The following is a 21,941-nucleotide window of genomic DNA, read 5'->3' on the forward strand; positions in this document are numbered from 1 at the left end:
GGAATGCTTTAAAGAAGTGTATGGAGGGATCCCTGGGTGGCGCAGCGGTTTGGCGCCTGCCTTTGGCCCAGGGCGCGATCCTGGAGACCCGGGATCGAATCCCACATTGGGCTCCCGGTGCATGGAGCCTGCTTCTCCCTCTGCCTGTGTCTCTGCCTCTCTCTCTCTCTCTCTCTCTGTGACTATCATAAATAAATTAAAAAATTAAAAAAAAAAAAAAAGAAATGTATGGAATTTTGGTTCTCTTGCACTGGAAAGTGCAGTCTGAAGTTCCAGGACCGAAGGCCCAAAAGGGGAGAGATGCCGAGTGGAAATAATGGCACTGGGTGTGCAAGCTGCAAGGCCAGTGCCTCCTAGCTTGGCCGAGTGGAAAGAAACAAAGCAAGCCTGCTCCTCATGAAAATCTTATTGAGTTCCCTTATTTGGGCAATTAAAAGGAGTTATTAATTTCCCCTGCTCCAGAAGTGCCTGTCTGGAAAGATCTGGACACAGTGTTTCTAAACCAGATTGGAAGTAAATCCATAGGCCTTGTAAACTACAGTCAACAAAATCCTATTGAGCCTGGGAGCTGGGCATTGACATAGATCAGCTGCTTGTCCTCTCTGACCCTGGATGGACAGCCAGGGTCATGGCTGCCTGGAGAAGCCCCCAGTGCAGGCCGCTTGCATGTCTTGCTGGCTGGTTACAGGCCTCCCTCCTTGACAGGGCTTCAGCTGTGTCCTGGGGCCTGGCATCTTCATGGCCCTTCAGAGCCAAGTGGAAAGAACTGTAACTATGGGTGCTAATAGCTGGGCTTTGAAGACTAGCTTGCCTCCACCACCTGGGGCAAGCCGGGAATAATAGCAGGACCCATCTCCCAGGGCTTGAAGAGGATCACATGAAATCATGTATGGCAAGTGTTTGGCACAGTGCCTGGCACGTGCTCCATCCCCAGTAAAAGGTAGCGGCCTCTGTTCTCTGTTCTCCATGGTGGAAATTCCCTGCCTGTCTCTCTTGGTGAGCTTATTTGCATCAATTTGGTTGACACTGAGTGCCTGCTGTATCCAGGCCCTCTGCTAGGTGCCAAGACCACCAGGTCAGGGAATAGAATGGTGCCGGTCCCACCTTCTGCTCTGGGGTAGAAGAAAAAAGCAAGTTGCCTGAGGGTTAATGGGGGGTTGTCACCTGCAGGAGTCTTGCTGAATGTAGTACACTTTTCAAGTGCTCCTGATTTAGCTCTTTGAAGTTCTCCTTTGGCCCAAGAATCTCCTCTGCCTGAGGCTGAACTGCACCTCTCCCTCCACCCTGCCCCTTGCTGGTTCCACTCTGCCCTGTGCATAACCCACATTCAGCCTGTGTTGAAATGTCAGATCTGCAAAACTCCCAAGTTTGCACAAGTTTTGGGGCAACCTGGATACACCTCCCTATAAGGGAGACACCAGGGCCAGAGCATGCAGAAAAGGCTGGACTCTTGCCTTCGTTAGAGGCTGTGGCCCACCCATCCCTACCTACTGCCGTGGGTGCTCAGGATGGGGGGAGAGGCCTCTGATGCCCCCCACCCCACTCCCCGGGGCTGAGGGGGAAGAGCAGCTTCTCCCTGCCCTGCCCCGCCTTCCCTACCCCTCCTCCCTGCATTCTGTCCTCCCAGCCTGGCTTGCCTCTGTCCAGGATGGAGAGTGGCTCACATGGAGCTAGCCATCTTGGGACAGATGCCCGAGGTCCTGTAAAGGCTCCACTTCATCTCCTGCCATTCTCAAGGCTGCAGGCAAGACGTTTCTCTGTGTCTAGCCCTGTGCAGTCTCCCTGGTCCTTTTATAGCTGCCCCTCCTGTGTGAGCATCTCTAGTATGGGGCAGGACCACCTTCAGCCCTTAGGTGGCACAACTGGCATCCTCAGATTTGTGTTGCAGTGTTTAGTGCCAAGAGGAATGTAGGAAGTAAAGTAATGGGTATAGAGCTATGGTGGGCACTAGGCTTTTAGTTGTCTTGTCTTCCCCTACACGGTGGGCGAAGTTATCCCCGTTTTATAGATAAGACAGCTGGAGTTCAGAGAGGTGACCTATAGCTCTGCCTCCCTGAGATCTGACATGTTCTCCATGGGAGCTCTCTGGTCTGCACTTATGGGTCCTCTGGAAAGCTGATCTTGACCATTCGTAGGGTTCAGAGAGGTGGGGGGCCTGTGGTGAGGGGGCTTCAGTGGGTTCAGTAGTTAGAAGAAACCTGTTATTTTGTCATAATTCCTACTAACCAGGAGCCAGAACGAATTCCCCTCCTTCTTGACCTCCCCTTGCTCATCCTCAGAGAGAGGTGCTAACAGAAACAGGAAAGAAAGCCACCCAGGATGGAGCACCCACCGTGTGCCGGGTCCTGAAGGTGGCACCATTTTGTCCCCTACATCTGAGGGGACCAAGGCGTGGAGAAGCTAACTCACACTGTCAGGGTCATGTGGCTAGAGAGGCTTGGGGTCAAGCATTGGGCTGCACTCTCTGACTCAAGAACCATAGTTTCTGCGTTAGAAACAGCTGCGTCCTTTGAACTGCAGGAAAGCAGCAAAATGGCCCAGTTCAGCCCTTGAACAATTGATAGGTTATGTTTGTCCATCTAGTAAACAGACCTATTGAGGTCACTTTCTGGGGGGTAATGAGGGATCCGGTGGAGGCCCCTGATGGTGTGGCCACAGTTGGAAATTTGGTCCCCTTAGCAGATGTGGCCGGTAATGTCAGGCACCGGAGACTGGGAGCAAACGTCTCAGATACAGGTTTGCACCCTGGAGGGCAGCAGGCCAAAGCCAGCCCGGAAATAGGTTTTCTTTGGCCTCCAGCTGTTTTAGGAAGTTTTAATTTGTTGCTCATATTTTAAAACTCAGGAAATTTAAAATAAAAATCCAACTTTCCAGCTTTTCTGAAGGTCTGGTAAGGCCAGGCCCCCATTCCACTTAGCACGCATCTGGGGCTGAGCCATAGCTGCCTCTTCAGAGCGACTCCTCCCTCCAGGCAGCTGTACCCCACCTGCCAGTGCCCCCTGTTTTCTGCACAAGTGGGCTTCTGAGGTAACTGCAGGGAATTCGCTTAGAGTGAGGATGGGGAGGAAGGAAGGTGGTAGGATGAGGAGGGCTGTGTGGGTAGGGTTGGTCCTGATGGTTGGTGGCTCCCTAACCTGGGAGCAGGAGTTGACACTTCTCCATGTGGCATTTATCTGCTCTCTCCAGCAGTCCTGTGAGGGCTTCCTCCCAGAGATGGCAGGTCTCTGTTTAGGGTGGCACAGCTGGTCAGTGATAAAAGTCAGTCACACGTGGACCTCTCCTGTCTGTCGGCTCTCACGCTTCTGCCTGGGTGCTGAGCTGGCAGGACAGAGTGGTCAGTGCTCTGGAGAGGGGGCCGAGTAGGGGCAGTACTTCTCAGATACACTCTTGTGAGCGACAGGCTTTGGGACGTTTAGGCTGCCCTCTTTGAATCTAGGACCCACCCCTCTGGACCCAAGTACCCCTGCATTGGAACTTAGCATTTGGTCATTCAGTTAAATGTTTATTGAGCAACTCCTTGAACCTTACCTGGCCCAGATAATACAAATGTGCATGAGAGCATCCTGATCCCTCAAGGAGTTCTCAACTTGCTGGAGGAGACAGGCACAGAAAGCCCATCAGCAAGCCATGTGGCCAGTGCACCGTGAGAGGCGTGAAGGGGAAATGATGGGCACAGAGAAGGAAGGGGCCCTCGGCCAGCCGGGGATTCAGGAGGACATCCTGGAGGAGGTGAAACTCAGCTGAGTCTCAAAGGATGAGTAGCAGTTTGTGAGGAGGAAGGGAGTTCTAGGCAGCAGGACTGCCTGAGTCAGACGAGATCGGGCGCGTTCAGGGTGGTATGGCCGTAGACAGGACTGCCTGAGTCAATTCGAGAGAGAAATAGGATCTTGAGTTGCAGCCTGGTGTCACTCAGTTGAGGCAGGGGAGGGAGACATGGAAAGGGCTGGTCAGTTAGGGGCTTAGACAGTGAGGACACAGCTGAGAGTTATACAGGGCCATGACCATCCCCAGGCAGCCCTCTGGCTACAACACAGAGGCTGGGCTGTGGGAGGCTGTGGGAGCTGTTGGGAGGCTGTGGTAGGATCCCAGAGGGGAAAGGATGGTGGCCTGGTACAGGATCTTGGTGGCAAAGATCATGAGCAGAATAGATTCAGCAAGTGTTGAGGGAGAATAGGCAGGATTTGATTATGGATTGGATGTCTGTGAGGTGAGAGAGAGGCGGGTAAAGAACTCATCCAGGTTTCCAGTGGGTGACAAGACACAAGAGCCCAAGCCAAAGGGGGCGGTGGTGGGCGGTGGCCGAAGCAGGTCTCCCACCCACTCAGTGGGGTCTGGCATGTTAAAGGAAGATCTGCCACTGCCTGACAAGATTTGGGGGCTGCCAGTGTCTGGATTATTGAAGTGATGGGTGTGGGTGTGTGATCTCGAGGCCGAGGCAGACCCCACGGAACAATATGAAAGAGCAAACTCTGGAGAGTCGAAGTTAGCTTAATGACACAGACACCAGAGCTGCCAGTGCAGGTTCAAATCCTGGCTCCGCCATTCTTCCTAACTGGCTGATTGCAGGCAAGTCACAGCACTTGTAATTCCCCCCTGAAAACCTCAGGGGGGAAGACCTATGTGTCACAACAACCTTGCTACGATTATGTGCATTCATCCATTTAAAATACGTAGTTAGGTGCTCTGGTAAGTTAGCTCTTGGAGGGATAGAGGCCCAGAAGGAGTCACAGGGAGACGTGAAATGACCCTTTAGGCCACTGTGGCCCACACACCTGGGGACAGGGGACCTGCACAAGGCCAGGTGCTGCAGAGGCCATGCCCCTCAGTGTCTGAAGTTTGGCAGCCAGGTGATGCCCTGGTGAGCATGGGGCTGGTTGAGGCCTGACTCCCAGTCAAGGGGTAAGTAGGAGTTTGAGGAATGGAGACCGCTCCAGGTGGCTCTTCTCTTCAGGGGTTTGGCTGCAAAGGGAAGAAGGGAGGCACACAGATTTCTAGGATGAATGTTGAAGGAAAGACCTGTTTTCTGAGAGGCAGAGATTGATGACATGGGCCTTGGCCTTTGAGGAGATAGGGAGGCAGTGGGAAGTCAAGGTTGTCCATGCCTGATGGTACTAGTTTCTTCAGAAAACAGGAGATGTGTGAGAGGAGGAAGGTGGACCCTTGGGCAGACCAGAGAGAAGGGTTGTTAGGGAATAGCCAGGCCCGCAGCAGAGGGCTGGAGGAGTCACCCTTTGTCCAGGTGGAGGTCAAGCTCCTGAGGTAATAGCAGCTCAAGACCCGTCCTAGGTCAGGGCCCTGTTGGCCAGATGGGTACCAGGTGAGGAGTTGTCTTTGAGGGGCTAGGGCTACCTGGTGATCCTGGCAGAAGCTCTGGGCCTAGTCACTGGAAGTCATAGCGGCGGCCTTTTGGGAACCGGGCTTTCCAGAGTGTGCCTACCCCAGGAACAGGGGATGCTTCTGGGCTGGGTTCCCTTGGCTCTTTACTTCTGTCTTGCTTCCCTCAGCGCAGGGAAGACTTTTGACCCACAGTCCCTCTTCTGCTTAGAATAACCCTTCCCTGCTTGGGGACTCTGCCCTGGTGGTGACCTGGTGATTATAGTTTGGCCTGCCGCTTCCGGGGCGGCAGGCTGGTCTGTGGAGCACTTGGGCGGCATAGAGGATGTGCATCCAGGGCGGCTGCTGTGCCCTAGTTTGCTGCTGAGTCAGCACCTCTGTCCTGGGGGGTGTGCCTGCAGATACAACCGGGTGCAAGAGTCCAGTATGACGCCCTGGGGAAGAGATGCTCGCGCAGAGCCTCTCGGGACTCTCGGGGGATCTACTACTCCTTCCTGAGGACTCTGTGGGAGCACCTTCCTGGCTCTTAACCCCCCCGCCCCCCCCCTCGAAGCGGGTGTTGTCTGTGGAGGCAGGACGTCAGGGCCAGGCCCGCGTCAGCTGCGGCGCCAGGAGCCACGGTGGAGAGAAGGTGGGGCGGTGCTCTGAGTCACAGCCCTGCTGCGGCTCGCTGCCTTGGCTGGGTGCGGACCCCACTGAGCCCTGTTCCCGACTCACCCCAGAGAGCTCCAAGCTTCCGGCTTAGTCACAGGGAAGGGAAGAAACTCTAGGTGAGGCTGGGGGCTGAGCTGTTCCCACATCATTTCCTGCGGAGAGCCCCCAGCCCCAAGGGAGGGGGTGTGGGGCCCCACAGGGAGCTCTGACATGCCCTCTCCAAGGAGACAGCCCTAGGCCAGCCCCTACCCTGCCTTCCTGGAGCCCCCAGAGGCCACCCCTTCAGGCCTGCCCAGGGTGGAAAGAGAGGTTTCATCCTCCTGGGAAAACCAGCCACGGCCTCAGGCGGACTAGTGTTCTCCCTACTGGACTAACCCGCTGGGTAGAGGATGTGGAGGACGTCTGAGCAGCATGGGCCGCCCAGGAGAGCTCACGACACACTCTCGGGCCACATAGAGAGCAGCCTAGAAGCTAAGACTGCCCCTGAGGTGTGCTAACGCTCACAGGGAATGAAGTGTACAAACACCCCCTCCCAGTCACCTCTACACGAAAAGCATCCTGGAGCAAACACACAAGCATGGACAAGCCTGGTGGTAGGGTGTGCAGACACATACACACACACACACACACACACACACACACACACAAACCCCGGCAAGCTCAGGCAGGGCCCACACAGACATCTGCACATCAACTCTGGAGGTGACCCCAGGCACCGAGGCAGGAACAGCGCTCAGAACACCGAGCAGGGTCCAGCTCATGCACACAGCACACCTGACACCTGTCCAGCTCCAGAGCTGATTCCCTGTGGCTGTGAGACCTCCGTGTGACCAGGTGTAGACTGAGGTTAGGAATCACCCCTGCGTGAGGTTTTTTTAACCCTGAGGATGAGAGAGGCCCAGCCCTTCCAAACAGCCCTGCTCCTCTGGCAGCCCTTGCTGGGCTGGATTTTCCTGCAGGGCTTTTGGATTTTGTTTTTGATCCACTCGAGTGTTGATCGTGTGCCAGACACCATGCCAACACTCGGCTAACGTGTGCAAAGTTGTTCTGAGTAAAGCTCTCAGTAAATATGGGTTATTATGTACGTTGTTATTTATATACATAATCTAATTTCTTTTCATAACAACCCTATGAGGAAAGGTGCTATTATCCCCATTTTACAGATAAGGAAAGTGAGGCTCCAAGATGTTAAGTGGCTTGTCCTGGTGGCAAACACCTGGTCAGTGGCAGGGGCAGTGTTTGAACCTGGGTCTCTTGACTCCTGAGCCCGTACTGGTCAAGACTCCCAGTTGGGAAGCCAGCCCCACTGACTCGCCCTGGTTGGGTCCCCAAGGCGTGGGGGATCATGGGGGAGCAGGGCGTTCAGGATTCCATGGCTCTGGTCTGAGAGGTTTAGGGCAGAGGGATGAAGGAGGAGAATCCCTAGGAGGGAATGCATGGTGTATGGGGGCCCCCGTCCACTTCTGTCCCTTTGCTATTTCCTTGACCATACTTCCAGTAGGACTGGGGGAGGTGTGGTGGAGCAGGTTTTCTAGCAGCTGGCGCCCCAGCTGTCCTTCCAACCTGGCTGTGCTCTGTCTACGTGACCTTTGGCAGATTTCTACTCCCTCCCAGGCCCGAGCAGGGCCAAGCTGCCACCTGGACGACAACTTATCTCTGACCTTCAGCATTTCTATATCTGGATGGATCCTAAGTGCAGCCTCCAGCCTAGACTTCCAGGACCCACCCTGGGAAGATGCCCCTCCTGTGTGGGCAGATAAATGTTGGCATATTTGACCCAGCCCTGGGCTTTCAGAAAACCGCAAAGGGGATGTGGAAGACGTTTGCCCTCGTCTCACAGATGCCCTCCTTGTGAGGCTGCTGGGAGTCATATTTTGCTCATTATCCCCGCGGTATGTATGAGAAGCCAAAGGTCAGTGAGCTGGAGTTTGCACTGCCCTCCAGACGGACTGACATGGTGCTTTTCAGAGGGTGGTCCATGGGCCTCCCACTTTGGAATTGCCTGGGAGCTCATAGAATTGCCCGTTGTCAGGCCATCCCAGGGCAGTGGCGGCAGGCCTCTAGGGTAGGCCTTTCAGGTGACTTTGCTGCATCCTGTGGTTGGCAGACTGTGGGTTCTTTGGGAAGGAGACCTCTTGAGCCCATCTTCTGCCACAGCTGCTTATGTGCCGTGGGGCTGTGTCAGTGGTCTGGTGTCTTTAAAGCTGGGCTTCTTTCTTGGTAACCTGGGGATCACAGTGGTACTTACCTTGTAGGGCTGTCATGGGCACACAGGGGTTAATGTCTGCATATGTGCAGCGTGTAGCCCACACCCTCCCAGGGCGTGGACCTGGACTGGCCAATGGGAAGGGTCTCTTTAGGGGGGAACACAACAAGGTCAGACTGCTTGTTCCAAAAGGTCATCAGCACACAGTGCAAGCAACACAATTGGGCCCTGTTGTGTTTGGAAATTTCGTGGTTGGGAGAAGTGAGGGTTTAGTACTAGTAACTTTTTTGAGCTTCCCAGTATGTAGAGTTGCTGATGAATGGTGAGGAGCTGGGAACTGGGGGCAAAAGCCCTAGATAGTCTTGAGCAGTTCTGAACTTAATAGTTCAGAGAGAGGCCTTGACCTCTCCGAACCCTAGCTGCTGCTCTAGAGTTTCAGTAGCAGACCAGATGTGAGGCAGGACCTTGCCCGTGAATACCCAGTGCCGCCCCAATTCCAGCTTTGCTTCTAGAGTACGACAAGACACCCAGCTGCAGAGGCACACACATTCCCGCACTGAGTCCTGCACTGGTTACCTTACGTCATCACCTTCCCTGGGAGACATTGTGAGGAGCAGCCTTGGGAGCTCTGTCATCCTGTTTGCTGGTGGGATGTTATCCATCCCATGTCCCATCAGCTTGGCTAGGACGTCCCACCTGAGGGCTTCCTTCAGCATTAGTGGCTAGGTGGAAAGCTTAGCTTCTCCAGAAAGGCTGGCATGTGTTCCTCCTCTCTGACAGTGAGAATCAGGTAACTTCATTTCCCTTTTCTCCTCGGCCCCTGGGAGGCTCAGCATTGACCACACCACCCATCTCCAGTAGCTGTGTGAAGATCTCTTGTGACCTGCATATGTGATGATGCCCTTTCTGGTTTAGATGTTTTCTTCGGATTTTTTTTTCTTTGCTCCTGATTTTAGTGTTTATGTTTCACTATGTTCTGTTCTTTTCTTTGTTTTCTCGTCCTTGGTGGAACCAGGCTGAGGGTATGTAAAAACACTCACCACGTAAAAGCACATGAAGCTGCCTTCACAACTGCTTTGTTGGCATGTTGCTCTTTCTGCCTCCTCAGCTTCATGAGACTGTGTCTGTTTGCGTGGTCATAACCTATTGGTCAGATTGGAGATACCTGAGGCTGGGCAGGGTGGCTCATTTCTGCTTGTTTTCCTTTTCTTATCAGCTACTTAGAATTTTTAAAATAATTTTCTTCAAACCCATTAGTTACTCACAGCACAAACGGTACGGTACCCTGGTTGGACAGGTACATGTGTTTCTTTCTTTCCATTTCTTTTGTATTACATAAGAGTAACCTGCTTATTACAGAATTCAAATATGATAAGTAAAAAGGGAAAAAAAATTAAACTCCCACCAAGGATACCAGTTTTCAGCATTTTGTGAGTCATCCTCCTGGATTTTTTTTTCTTTCCTTTTTTTTTCTTTTTTTTTTTTCTTCTTTTTATACTTTTCCCACAAAAAATAAGATCTAACTAGACATACTGTTTTATAACCTTCATCTTTACTTGGTGGTAGATAATTAGAATCTTCTCTTCTTATAACGATGAAAGGTAAAGTTTTTATCCAGGATACATGCACATAATTCGCTTTTAAGTGTGGAAGTACTTACTACGAAAAGTAACCAATGCCCCTGTCATCCCCAGCCCCAGCTCCTCCAAGAAGGGACATCTTTTAATCAGGCTTTTCGTTAATACAGTGGTTTCCTCCATATGGTTAAGTAAAATGCTTGCCCCACTATTTCTTGGCTTATCTGACTTACTCTTTTGCTGCTGAGAAAAATAAGGCTTTCCATCCCTTCCATCACCCTTCCTTACCTCCTCCAAACATTTTTCTGGGTTGCCTCTGTAATTTTTTCTTTTAAAGATTTTATTTATTCATGAGAGACAGAGAGAGAGAGAGGCAGAGACACAGGCAGAGGGAGAAGAAGGCTCCATGCAGGGAGCCTGATGTGGGACTCGATCCTGGGACTCCAGGATCTTGGGCCGAAGGCAGGTGCTAAACCGCTGAACCACCCAGGGATTCCCCCTGCCTCTGTAATTTAAAATATTATACTGAGGGGCACCTGACTGGTTCAGCTGGAAGAACACATGACTGTTGATCTCAGGATCATGAGTTCAAGCCCCATGTTGGGGGTAAAAGTTCCCGAAAAGAATAAACAAAAAAATTTTTTCTATACTTAAACTTCAGTTTCTTGTTCCATTAACCATTGACAATATCTTGTGGCCCTCTTCACCGTCCCAACAAGATAGAGACTCCATTTTTGCCTAAACAACCCTGGTATCCAGCATCACAGGGTCTCTCTGTTGTACATTCAAGTTCCTGAGGTCAAAGTTGGTAACAGTTTACGTTACTGTTTTATAACCATGAGTCTTCCATGAGTGCTGTGAGCTGGTACTGAGAGGTAAAGATCACTGCCCCATGTTTGCTTTTCCTCTGCCATCATAAATCATGTACTGCAGGACCAGGGTGGGTGGGGCTGTGCTTACAGGTTCTCTTTGGATCTAATGCCCTTCCTTTTATTTTGTTACATCCTCAAAACCCATCACTTTACATTTTAGTTTGCTTCATATTGACCATGCCTTTCTTGTTTAATTGTGTTTGTTTTTTTGGTGTTTCTAAGATAACATCATTTTTACCAGCTGCATAATATCCCATTGAGTGGAGTGTTAATGTTGTCTTTTCATCTAGTCCCTGATGGTTGGACCCTTAGTTTGTTTCCAGTTTTTCACTAATATGAATGGCGCTATGATAAATGTTCTTTTACATTCATCTTTGCACATTTGTTCTTCTCATAATGTTTGAGAGTCCAGGAATGCTGTTCCCCTTTCAACCTGATCCCCCCATCCCCAGCTCCTTGCCATGCGCTGCCTTGCTCGCTTACCCTCAGATTGGCCCATCCTCGAGGTTGGTATAATAGATTTCTTGTGGGAGGTGTGGACCTCAGGTAACATCCATCTCTTCTCCCCAGGCTCCAAAGAGCGACCATTCCTCAGATTCGAAGCAGAAAATGTCTCCAACTACACGGCCCTTCTGCTGAGCAGGGATGGCAAGACTCTGTACGTGGGTGCCCGGGAGGCCCTCTTTGCTCTCAACAGCAGCACCAGTTTCCTGCCTGGCGGGGAATACCAGGAGGTGAGATGATTCCCAGGGCTGGCCAGGCTGGGCAGGGGATGGCAGAGGGGCCAGTGGACAGAAAGACTGATCTTCTGGGTGTGAAGATGAGGCAAACAGGAGAGGCAGGGCCAGGCACAGCCTTCGTTCTCACCCATGCCCTCCCCTTCTTGTTCTCCAGCTGCTGTGGAGCGCAGATGCGGAGAGGAAACAGCAGTGCAGCTTCAAAGGCAAGGACCCACAGGTGAGCTGGCACCTGGAGGCCACCGGGCTGAAGGAGGGGCAGAGTGTGGTGTGCGGGACCCAGTATAGAGGCAGCGGTGGGAAACAGGGCATAGGCTTCAGCGATGGCCACACCTGGGTTTGGTCCTATACTTACTATCTCTGTGACCCAGAACAAGTAGATTGGCCTCTCCAAGCCTTAGTGTCCCTACCTGTAAAATGGGGATAATGATGCCTGTCTCACAGGACCTGCTGAGGACTCAGCGAGGTAACACGTATAGGGCACCTAATCAGAACTGAATAAAGTCGGCTTCCAGCCCGAGTGGTGAGCGGGCATCCCTCTGCAGATGGTGTGATGGCACAGGTCTGGCAGATCCTGCTGTGGTTTTGGCCAGACCATTGCGTGTGAGGTCTGGTCCAGCCCAGGGATCTCCTGGAGGCCTCCCTGTTATTCCCGGATACTTCTTGTCCTGCACGCAGCAGGAGGGGAAGGCAAAAGAGCACCAGATTTGGGCTCAAACACAGGTTCAAGTCCTGACTGCCCCTGACTCCTTTTCATCCACAAATGTGTATGAAGCACGCGCACTGTGCCCAAGTACTTCTAGACCCTGGCAAAACAATTACGCAAAAGAAGAAAGAGCAACAGGCAGAACTCAGCCACTGTAACAGGTAGTCAGGCCACACCTCAGTGTGTGTCACTAAGAAAGTGGCATTTGCATCAGGACTAGAGGCTGCTAGGGGGTGGGCGGTGGGCTGCCTGGAGACAGGGCAGGAGTGGACTTACCCTGAGTGAGGTGTTTGGGAAACTGCGGGGGTGCCGGGCAGGGGAGTAGCATTGGCTGGCATGCATTTAAAGGGGCTGCTCTGGCTGCGTGGTGGAGCATGGCCTCTGTGGGGCAGGGACATAGGGAGGGAGCCCAGTGGGGGACCAGACCAGGCTGGTGCCAGTAAGGGAGGGAGAAATGGTCAGATTCAGGATGACAGGAAATGGGGGTGTGTGAGAAGTGAGTTTGGGGCCTCAGCAGCTAAGAGGGGAAAGGTCTCAGGGAACAATCACTATGTTTATGAGACATAGAACTAGCGGTGCCCCCAGGCACCCCCTCCAGCACACATGCTCCGTGGTCCTCTGTCTGCTCTGCCCAGGGACAAGATGCTGCTGGATTCCCATTTGCACTGGGATTTGAGGAGCCCCAGAGAGCCCGGGCTTGGCCCTGCCCTCTGGTGGCGTGCTTGGGCCTGACATCCTCCTCCCTCCTTCCCCAGCGTGACTGCCAGAACTATATCAAGATCCTCCTTCCACTTAACAGCAGCCACCTGTTCACCTGTGGGACAGCAGCCTTCAGCCCTGTGTGCACCTACATCGTAAGTGTTCCCCTTTGCCCACACCCGCCTGTGGCTGTCCTAGGAGCTGTTCTTTAGCAGGAGTCCCTAGTCAAGGGCAGGGCCCGGGGCAAAACTTCCAGGGAGCAGTGGGTCTGAGAGCCCTGAGGCCTGGCCCCAGATTTGGTGACCAGGTTGGCCGGCGGGGAGTGAAAGGAGGGGTGCCTGGGAACTCCAGGCACAGAGGTTGTGGCCAACTCAGGACTCCTACCCTCTTGCTTTCTTGAGCTCTCCCCGGCCCTCAGTCCCACAACCCACCGCATGGCTCCCCTCCTCACACGCACTTGCTCCTGCATTTCTGTGTTACACGCACCTTAGCAGCGGATGGTACTTTGAGGCATTGAGTTGGAGTGCCAGTTTTGGAGTCAGACACACCATGGTTTGGACCATGTTGCTGCCCCTTCTGAGTCCTGTCAACATCTCTTCTGTGGCCACTGGGGCTAGGAATGCCCATCAGAGGGTCACTGCCCGACGGTGCTGGCACCATGCCCTGGGTGCAGAGATGAGGAAGATGGCCTGCCTCCTCCCACCTCAGCCCCCAACAGCTGCCTTTTCTGGCATGCCTCCCTCCCTCCCCTCCTAGCCTATGCATCCCCTAGCACACCCCTGAGCTCTTCCATCTGCTCTCCTGCAGAGTGTGGCGAACTTCACTCTAGCACAGGATGAAGTAGGGAACATCCTCCTGGAAGATGGCAAGGGCCGTTGTCCCTTTGACCCCAATTTCAAGTCCACGGCCCTGGTGGTTGGTGAGTGTTGAGAGCAGAGTGGCTCAGTTGAGGGTGGGCAAGTGGTGAGTGCACACCATACTGATTCCCGGGGGAGGGGGAGCACAGAGTGACCCTTGGCTGCCCTTGGGTTTGGCTTCTCCCGGTTCTCACTCCCTTCCCTGTCTACCTCAAGCGAGCTAGGCAGCCTGGGGTCGCTCTGGGCGACCAGGGGCCGTGCTGAGGGGCCATTCCCATGGGAATGTTCTCTTGGCAGATGGTGAGCTCTACACTGGAACAGTCAGCAGCTTCCAAGGGAATGACCCGGCCATCTCCCGGAGCCAAAGCCTCCGCCCCACTAAGACCGAGAGCTCCCTCAACTGGCTCCAAGGTGAAGTCCTCCCCATGTACCCAGTGGGCAGTCCCCTGAGCCCAGGGCAGGCCATGCTCTCCCTGCAGGGCTGCAGGGCCAGCTGGGGCCAGGAACAGTCTCCTGCCTGTCTCGGATTCCTAGGCTGACTTAGCCCTCCCCGTTTGTCCCACAGACCCAGCATTCGTGGCCTCGGCCTACATTCCCGAGAGCCTGAACAGCTTGCAGGGGGATGATGATAAGATCTACTTCTTCTTCAGTGAGACTGGCCAGGAATTTGAATTCTTTGAGAACACCATCGTGTCCCGTATCGCCCGCATCTGCAAGGTGAGGGGGATGGTCCACCCCAGAGACCCCGGAGGCTCCCCGAGGCCAGGATTGGGAAACACCAGGAGGCCTCTTCTGTCCTCCAGGAGGAACAGCTTGGCTGACTGCTTTTCTCTCTCTCTCCTTTTAAATTAAAATAGCTCTGACGTTTTTTCTTCTTTAAGAAAATGTGAAACTCAGGACGCCCGGGTGGCTCAGTGGTTTAGTGCCACCTTCGGCCCAGGGCCTGATCTTGGAGACCCGGGATCGAGTCCCACATCGGGCTCTCTGCATGGAGCCTGCTTTTCCCTCTGCCTGGGTCTCTGCCTCTCTCTGTGTCTCTCTCATGAATAAATAAATAAAATCTTTAAAAAAAAATATGTGAAACTACAGAAAAGGACACACAAAAATCGCTTAGGATAAAGAGGCAGCTTAGCATCCCGACGAAGAGCAGAGACTCTAGCCAGGCTGCCTCATTTCAGACCCCACGAGTCCTGTGACCTTGGGCAAGTCGCATGCCCTCTCACTTAGTGTCCCCATCTGTTCAATGGGCATAAGACCTGCCTCAGAGTTGTCATGTGGCTTAAATCCATTCCCCAAAAGTGTTTAGGAGTGTGGTAGGCAACAGCTAAACGTTGACTGTTAGCGTCAGCATCCTGGTGCCTCACTGCAGGTGACCACTGTTAATATTCTAGAATGTTCCTTGACGATCCATTTTCTTTTTCTGTGTATGTGTAAATATACATGTATTTGTATTATTGAAAAACTATCTACAAATGAGTTCTCTGCAATGCAGGTATTTAGGCTCCCTGTTTGCGGGGAGTCCTGATCTCTTGCCCCGTATAGGCGGACTCTTCTCTGTCCGTTTCTGGGTATTCCACAGTAAGGAAGGTGCTCTTACTTACCCAGTCCCCTGGTGATAGGACCTGGACACCACCTTCAAGTATTCTTGGTTTTTTAATTTTTTTAAATTTTTTTAAAAGATTTTATTCATGAGAGACACAGAGAGGCAGAGACATTGGCAGAGGAAGAAGCAGGCTCCCTGTGGGGAGCCCAATGCAGGACTTGATCCCAGGACCCCGGGATCATGACCTGAGCCAAAGGCAGACAGTCAACTGCTGAGCCACCCAGGCGTCCCATCTTCTTGGTTTTAAATGGAAGTCTGCCCTGGCTTTGGCTTGCCTCTCCTGGTGTCTGTCAGCTGCCCCCCGGAGGGGTTGCAGGGGGCTCTGGGCTTCCCCGACCAGGCCTTGCCTAAGCCCAGCTTCTCTCTGCCTCCCCCAGGGGGACGAGGGTGGCGAGCGGGTCCTGCAGCAGCGCTGGACATCCTTCCTTAAGGCACAGCTGCTGTGCTCCCGGCCAGACGATGGCTTCCCGTTCAACGTGCTGCAGGATGTCTTCACGCTGAGCCCCAGCCCCCAGGACTGGCGGGACACCCTCTTCTATGGGGTCTTCACATCCCAGTGGTACGGCCCCCAGAACCTAACTGGAGATGGGAGGGTAGGGAATGATGGGGCCCAAGAGTTTGGCCTCATCCTGAGCCCCAGGGTCCCTGGCTTAATCCAGCATCTCCTTTGTAGGCACAGGGGGAGCACAGAGGGCTCTGCCATCTGCGTCTTCACCATGAAGGACGTGCAAAAGGCCTTCAATGGCCTCTACAAGGAGGTGAACCGTGAGACCCAGCAGTGGTACACTGCGACCCACCCAGTGCCCATGCCCCGGCCTGGAGCGGTAAGGACTACTCTCCACACCTGGGGGGTGCTGACAGGATGGGTCCCTGTGCTGTGCTGGGATCACTTGGCTTCTCTCCATCTCTTTTCTCATCTTGAAAGTAGGGACCAAACCCAGGCCTGTTTGTCTTACTGGGTTGGACGTGGCCATGAGTGGTAGGATGCCTTAAACCTGCCTCAGGGTGGGGCTCCTGGGAGGCTCAGTCTGCCCTCAGCTCAGGTCATGATCTCAGGGTCCTGGGATCGAGCCCCAAGTTGGGTTCCCTGCTCAGCTTCTCCCTCTCCCTCTCCTCATTCTCAATCTCTTTTCTCCTCTCTCTCAAATACATAAATAAGATCTTTATAAAAAAACAAAACCCCTGCCTCGGGGGAGCACGTATGCTCTCATCAGGGCATTTAGTGCGTATTTCTATAACTGTCCTTCACTTGTGCCTGTCTCCGACTCTGCCGTGGGCTCCTTATCTAGTTACTGAGTGACTGAGTGGCCTGGCCATGGGGAAATTGCCCTCCTGTCCTTCCAGCTTGCTGGGCTCCCCCCAGGGATGGGGGCTATGGGTGTCAGCAGTTTATGTAGGAGGTGACTCTGGGAAGCACCATGAAAGAACAGGAGAGGGAGGGGAGGGAGCAGAGCCAAGGAAGAGTGTCACTGAGCTGCTATTGTCAAGGGCCCCTGGGGCTTAGTCCCCTGGAGCTCTGAGCAGGTACCCTCATGACCCCTATATTCAGAAACCGGCCAGCTAGGGCTTCCTTTGAGCACTGGCAAAAGGATGATAAACGAGCAGGAAGTGTGGTCATGCTTCTTGAGGCCTGGGTGAGGGTGAGGGTGGGAGGATGGTGATCTTTTGCCCCATACCCAGGCTTAGCCCTTGGGCCTCCAGATCAGTGCATTGGCTCCCTGCAGATTCACATGTGATGCACCATGGCTTCTGAGAGGGGGGCCAGCTATCCTGGCAGCATCCACAGGGCTCCCACTCTGCTTGCTGCCCCAAGTGGCACTGTGTCTCATGCCACCACCACCGCCTTCTCCTGCAGTGCATCACCAACAGTGCCCGGGAGAGGAAGATCACCTCATCCCTACAGCTCCCAGACCGTGTGCTGAACTTCCTCAAGGACCACTTCCTGATGGATGGGCAGGTCCGCAGCCGCCTACTGCTGCTGCAGCCCCGGGCCCGCTATCAGCGTGTGGCTGTACACCGCGTGCCTGGTCTGCACCACACCTATGATGTGCTTTTCCTGGGCACTGGTGAGTGCCCACAGCAGGGACAGGTTGAGGGGCAGGGAGCCTCACTCTGGTGATATGGGCCTGAGTGCTGTCCATGTTCCAGGCGACGGTTGGCTGCACAAGGCAGTGGGTGTGGGCTCCAAAATGCACATCATTGAGGAGCTCCAGATCTTCTCACTAGGACAGCCTGTGCAGAACCTGCTCCTGGACACCAACAGGGTGAGTGAGCTGGGGAGGAAGCCCAGGGGAGTGTGCTCGGCTGCCCCTCTGTCATTGATGCACAGGCTCCAGCCAGCTTTTCCTTGCTGGCACCAGCAAGATGGCAAAGTCCAGACTCATGGCATGAGGCAGCAGACAGTGGGGTACCTGTCTAACCTGGAGCATGAGAGAGGGCTCCTTGGCGCGCGGCTCTGGGTTGGTGGCCCCGGTGGCCCATGTCTGCCTCTCATGCCCTTATGTCTGTACAGGGGCTGCTGTATGCTGCCTCCTACTCAGGCGTTGTCCAGGTGCCTGTAGCCAACTGTGGCCTGTATCAGAGCTGTGGGGACTGCGTCCTTGCCCGGGATCCGTACTGTGCTTGGAGCGGTTCCAGATGCAGACACATCAGCCTCTACCAGCCTGAAACGGCCTCCAGGTGAGACCTCCTCCCAGTGCACTTGGCATCAGAGCACTTACCCTGAGCCCTCTGCAGAATCCCCAGGCAGTTTCGCATGCATCCACTGTCAGCGTGGTTAGTGATGAGCTCCCCTTTGGACTCTCACAAGTGGTCTGGTTTCAGGCAATAAATTATATTTGCCCTTCCCATCTGTAGAGCTGGGGGACATCATTTGGTAAAGTATGAAGTGTCACAGTCATGAAAAGCCTGGCTGGGGATTGTGGCTTGGTGTGTGAACATGTTAAAAAAAAAGTAAGTAGTATGCAACAATCCATTAATAAACCCATTAGAAAATAAAAATAAAAAATAAAAAAACCATTAAAAAGTGCTTCAGAAGAACTAAATCGGATTGTAAGGTGTTTGTATAGAAAACTTGAAAAGTAGAAGTGTGTAAACAAAATAAAAACTATCGTGAGTCCTATCACTCAGAGAATTGCGGTGAGATTTTTTTTTTATATGTACCTTCCCAGGTTTTTCTATAGATATGTGAAATAATCAAAAATATATGTTAGGGCAGCCCGGGTGGCTCAGTGGTTTAGAGCCGCCTTCAGCCCAGGGTGTGATCCTGGAGACCTGGAATGGAGTCCCACCTTGGGCTCCCTGCATGGAGCCTGCTTCTCCTTCTGCCTGTGTCTCTGCCTCTCTCTCTCTCTCATGAATAAATAAATAAAATCTTAAATATATATATATATATCCGTTTTAAATAAAAATGGCATCTCCCACTCATAGCATCCTTGCTTCACGCACAGGGAGACCTGGTGCCAGATTTGTATTTCAAAGAATCCCATAGGAGTACACGTATGCACAGCTGAAAGGATCCGCCCCAACTGCCACCTGTCACGATCACTGGCTGGTAGATGGCATGTGACATCCATAGTGTTTTCAGCGTTTGTACTTGGTTGAGTGTTTTTAGGTTTCCTTGAGTGTATTGAGAATTATTTTTATTTATGTTTCATTAAATAAGTCCGTGCACATGCATTGTTGTAAAAGACAAGAGACATGCATGTCGATCCAGCTGTCCTTCCAGACTTCTAAAGGTCCACATCACTTTTGTCTTCAGGGAATTATTATAGGAAATGAATATTGTAAACAGGAGATGCTGGCTCAGTCCCTGTACGTGTGGGGAACCTGCCTGGGGAAGCCACCTGCCTTTTACTCCTGTTTTGGGCCTGATGGTCCCTGGGCCCCACAAGGGCCTGTCTGTACTGGGGATGGGGCCATGCAGGCTCATAGTGGTTTCCTGGCCTATCTCTTGCTCTCTTTGGTCGTTAGGCCATGGATCCAGGACATTGAGGGGGCTAACACTAAGACTCTCTGCAATACTTCCTCACCTGGGCCGCGTTCTTCTGTACTAAGTGGTAAGTTGCCCCATGAAAGGATGGAGATGAGAGAGGTGCAGGGGCCAGGTCTGCCTAGAAGGCTCCTGCAGGTGGCAGTGGCCTGGTCCCTGACCCAGAGTCTGCAGAATTGCACCTCATAGTATAAAGAGTATGGTCCAGGGGATCTCTGGGTGGCTCAGCAGTTTAGTGCCTGCCTTTGGCCCAGGTCGTGATCCTGGAGTCCCAGGATCGAGTCCCACATCGGGCTCCCTGCATGGAGCCTGCTTCTCCCTCTGCCTGTGTCTCTGCCTCTCTCTGTCTCTCTCATGAAAAAATAAATAATCTTAAAAAAAAAAAAAAAAAGTATGGTCCAGGGAGAGGTGGGGTGAGCCCGGGGCTACTGTGGATGCTAGTCCCCCTGACTCTGCATCTCTTCCGTCTAGATAAGCGATGTGAGGAAGTCCAGTTCCAGCCCAACACGGTGAACACCTTGGTCTGCCCCCTCCTCTCCAACCTGGCCACCCGGCTCTGGCTGCACAATGGCCTCCCGGTCAACACCTCAGCCTCCTGCCGCGTGCTACCCACCGGGGACCTGCTGCTGGTCGGCAGCCAGCAGGAACTGGGGGTGTTCCAGTGCTTGTCCTTGGAGGAGGGCTTCCAGCAGCTGGTGGCCTGTTACCACCCAAAGGTAGTGGAGGACGTGGAGGCCGACCAAGTGGGCCGGAGGGGCGGCGTGCCTGTCATCATTAGCACGTCACGTGTGAGTGCACCAGCTGGTGGCAAGGCCAGCTGGGGAGCAGACAAGTCCTACTGGACTGAGTTCCTCGTGATGTGCGCGCTCTTTGTGTTTGCTGTGGTGCTCCTCATTTTATTCTTCCTCTACCGCCACCGGGATGGCATGAAAGTCTTCCTGAAGCAGGGGGAGTGTGCCAGTGTGCACCCCAAGACCCGCCCTATGGCTCTGCCACCTGAGACCCGGCCACTTAATGGCGTAGGCCCCCCTAGCACCCCGCTCGACCACCGAGGCTACCAGGCCCTGTCTGAGAGCTCCCCGGGGCCCCGCGTCTTCACAGAGTCAGAGAAGAGGCCGCTCAGCATTCAGGACAGCGTTGTAGAGGTGTCCCCAGTGTGCCCCCGGCCCCGGGTCCGCCTGGGCTCTGAGATCCGGGACTCTGTGGTGTGAGAGCAGACCTCTGGAGGAGGCCACCCTGGCTTTAGAGGCCATGAGTGCTCAAAGGGGGCCAGCTGGACCTCTGTCTCGTGGGACACAGCCGTGGCGTGGTGCCCACCCCTCGGGAGCGACAGAGCCAGCTGGCCTGCTGCTCTTCAGCCAAGAGCATGGCCCCAAAGGGCCCCGGTGAAGACGGGGGCCTGCCTGCCTGGGCAGAACCGTGCTCCCTCTGTAAACTGAGCCTTTGTTTAAAAAACAATTGAAAATGTGAAACCAGTGAGAACGAAACATCGCAGAACACCGTGCACACCAACAGCCCTGCCGCGCGGCCTGAGACCAGGCTGACTCACCCAAAGTGGTGGTCTGAGACAGAGCTGGCGTTCCTCGCCAGCTGGCCTCTCCCGCCTCCGGCCGCCGGCCGGCCTCTCCCACCTCCGGCTGCCGGCTGGCCCTTGTGCCCACAGAAGCAGGGGCCAGCTCGGGCTCCGTGGGTCCTGCCACGTTGGCTGGCCAACTTCTCACAGCCATCATCCCATCACCTCAGGGACCGGAGGGCTGAGTTGCCACCACAGCTCTCACAGGCCTTGGGCTCAGACTCACCTGCTGGACCTTTCCAGCCTGTATCAGGCCGTGGACATGTGTGAGAGGGGCAGCGTGAGCCCAGGAGAGATCTCGTTTATGACAATGGACGCCTTTCCCTCGAAGTCCAGGAAGTGACTTGGCTGCCTTCCTGCAGCCCATCCTGGAACCTGTGTGTCGCCTGTCCCCACGTCTGCCCTGGTCTCCTCCCTGAGCCCGACCCCCAGTTCATCCCCTACACCTTGCCTGCTCCCAGTCTAAGGTTTGTTGACACTGCCCAGCACAGGAACCCTGAGTTTATCTGGCTTTTATATATTTTTTAATAAGATGCACTTTACTTTTTTTTTTTTTTTTAATAAAATCTAAAGAATAGAAACAATCATGGTCCTTCCTCTCAAAGGACTGTTACTTTTTGAAGTTGGTCTAATACTCTGAGTTCTGGGGCATTCTGAGCCTCTTCTTCCCAGGGGCTATCGGGCCAGAGCCACCCTGGCTGGGCCAACTCCCATCTCCCAGTGGAGTGTGGTCCTTAAGGTTGGAAGTTTCATGCACTGATGGGAGGGCAAGGGATTCCCTTATTTTCCCTGAACCCCTTTACCCTGCATCTCCCCCAGTTCAGGGTGGGAACACAGGTAGATCAGGGATTTTGTCCTTTTTTTTTTTTTTTTTCACTTTAAAAATGTTTATTTTTTATATGATCATACAGTGAAATAGCGTCTTTTTCTTTTGGCACACAGTCATATAAATTTTAAAGTGTGTAGAAATTAATGGAAGCACCACCACCATCAGGATATATGAGAGTTCCACCTGTCGTGCTTCCCTTCATACTGACACCCTCATGAGGGGTGGGCTGGGCGGGCTACAGGCTGCCTTCCTCCTGGCCCTTTAGGTCCTACTCTTCCCAGGATGACCGAAGGCTCCTAGAAG

The 21,941-nt window shown here is 53.5% G+C and overlaps 1 protein-coding gene across 2 annotated transcripts in view; it reads left to right on the forward strand.

Annotated features, from left to right (window-relative positions):
• The window catches only part of SEMA4B (semaphorin 4B), a 36,977-nt gene extending 15,053 nt beyond the window's left edge, over positions 1-21,924 (forward strand). Inside the window, exons 3-15 of one of the 2 annotated variants that reach the window (XM_041752183.1) lie at positions 11,214-11,377; positions 11,538-11,600; positions 12,722-12,940; positions 13,593-13,704; positions 13,940-14,053; positions 14,208-14,359; positions 15,623-15,804; positions 15,919-16,069; positions 17,101-17,311; positions 17,394-17,509; positions 17,758-17,924; positions 19,218-19,303; positions 19,708-21,924. In XM_041752183.1, coding sequence (XP_041608117.1) covers positions 11,214-11,377; positions 11,538-11,600; positions 12,722-12,940; positions 13,593-13,704; positions 13,940-14,053; positions 14,208-14,359; positions 15,623-15,804; positions 15,919-16,069; positions 17,101-17,311; positions 17,394-17,509; positions 17,758-17,924; positions 19,218-19,303; positions 19,708-20,447 — 2,477 coding nt within the window. In that variant the 3' untranslated portion in view covers positions 20,448-21,924. The remainder of the gene's footprint in view (positions 1-11,213; positions 11,378-11,537; positions 11,601-12,721; positions 12,941-13,592; positions 13,705-13,939; positions 14,054-14,207; positions 14,360-15,622; positions 15,805-15,918; positions 16,070-17,100; positions 17,312-17,393; positions 17,510-17,757; positions 17,925-19,217; positions 19,304-19,707) is intronic. The other variant, XM_041752184.1, reaches the window with a different exon arrangement.
• The last annotated feature ends 17 nt before the right edge of the window (positions 21,925-21,941 follow it).

Source organism: Vulpes lagopus, chromosome 4 (genome assembly GCF_018345385.1).
Source record: "Vulpes lagopus strain Blue_001 chromosome 4, ASM1834538v1, whole genome shotgun sequence".
NCBI classification, from domain to species: domain Eukaryota; kingdom Metazoa; phylum Chordata; class Mammalia; order Carnivora; family Canidae; genus Vulpes; species Vulpes lagopus.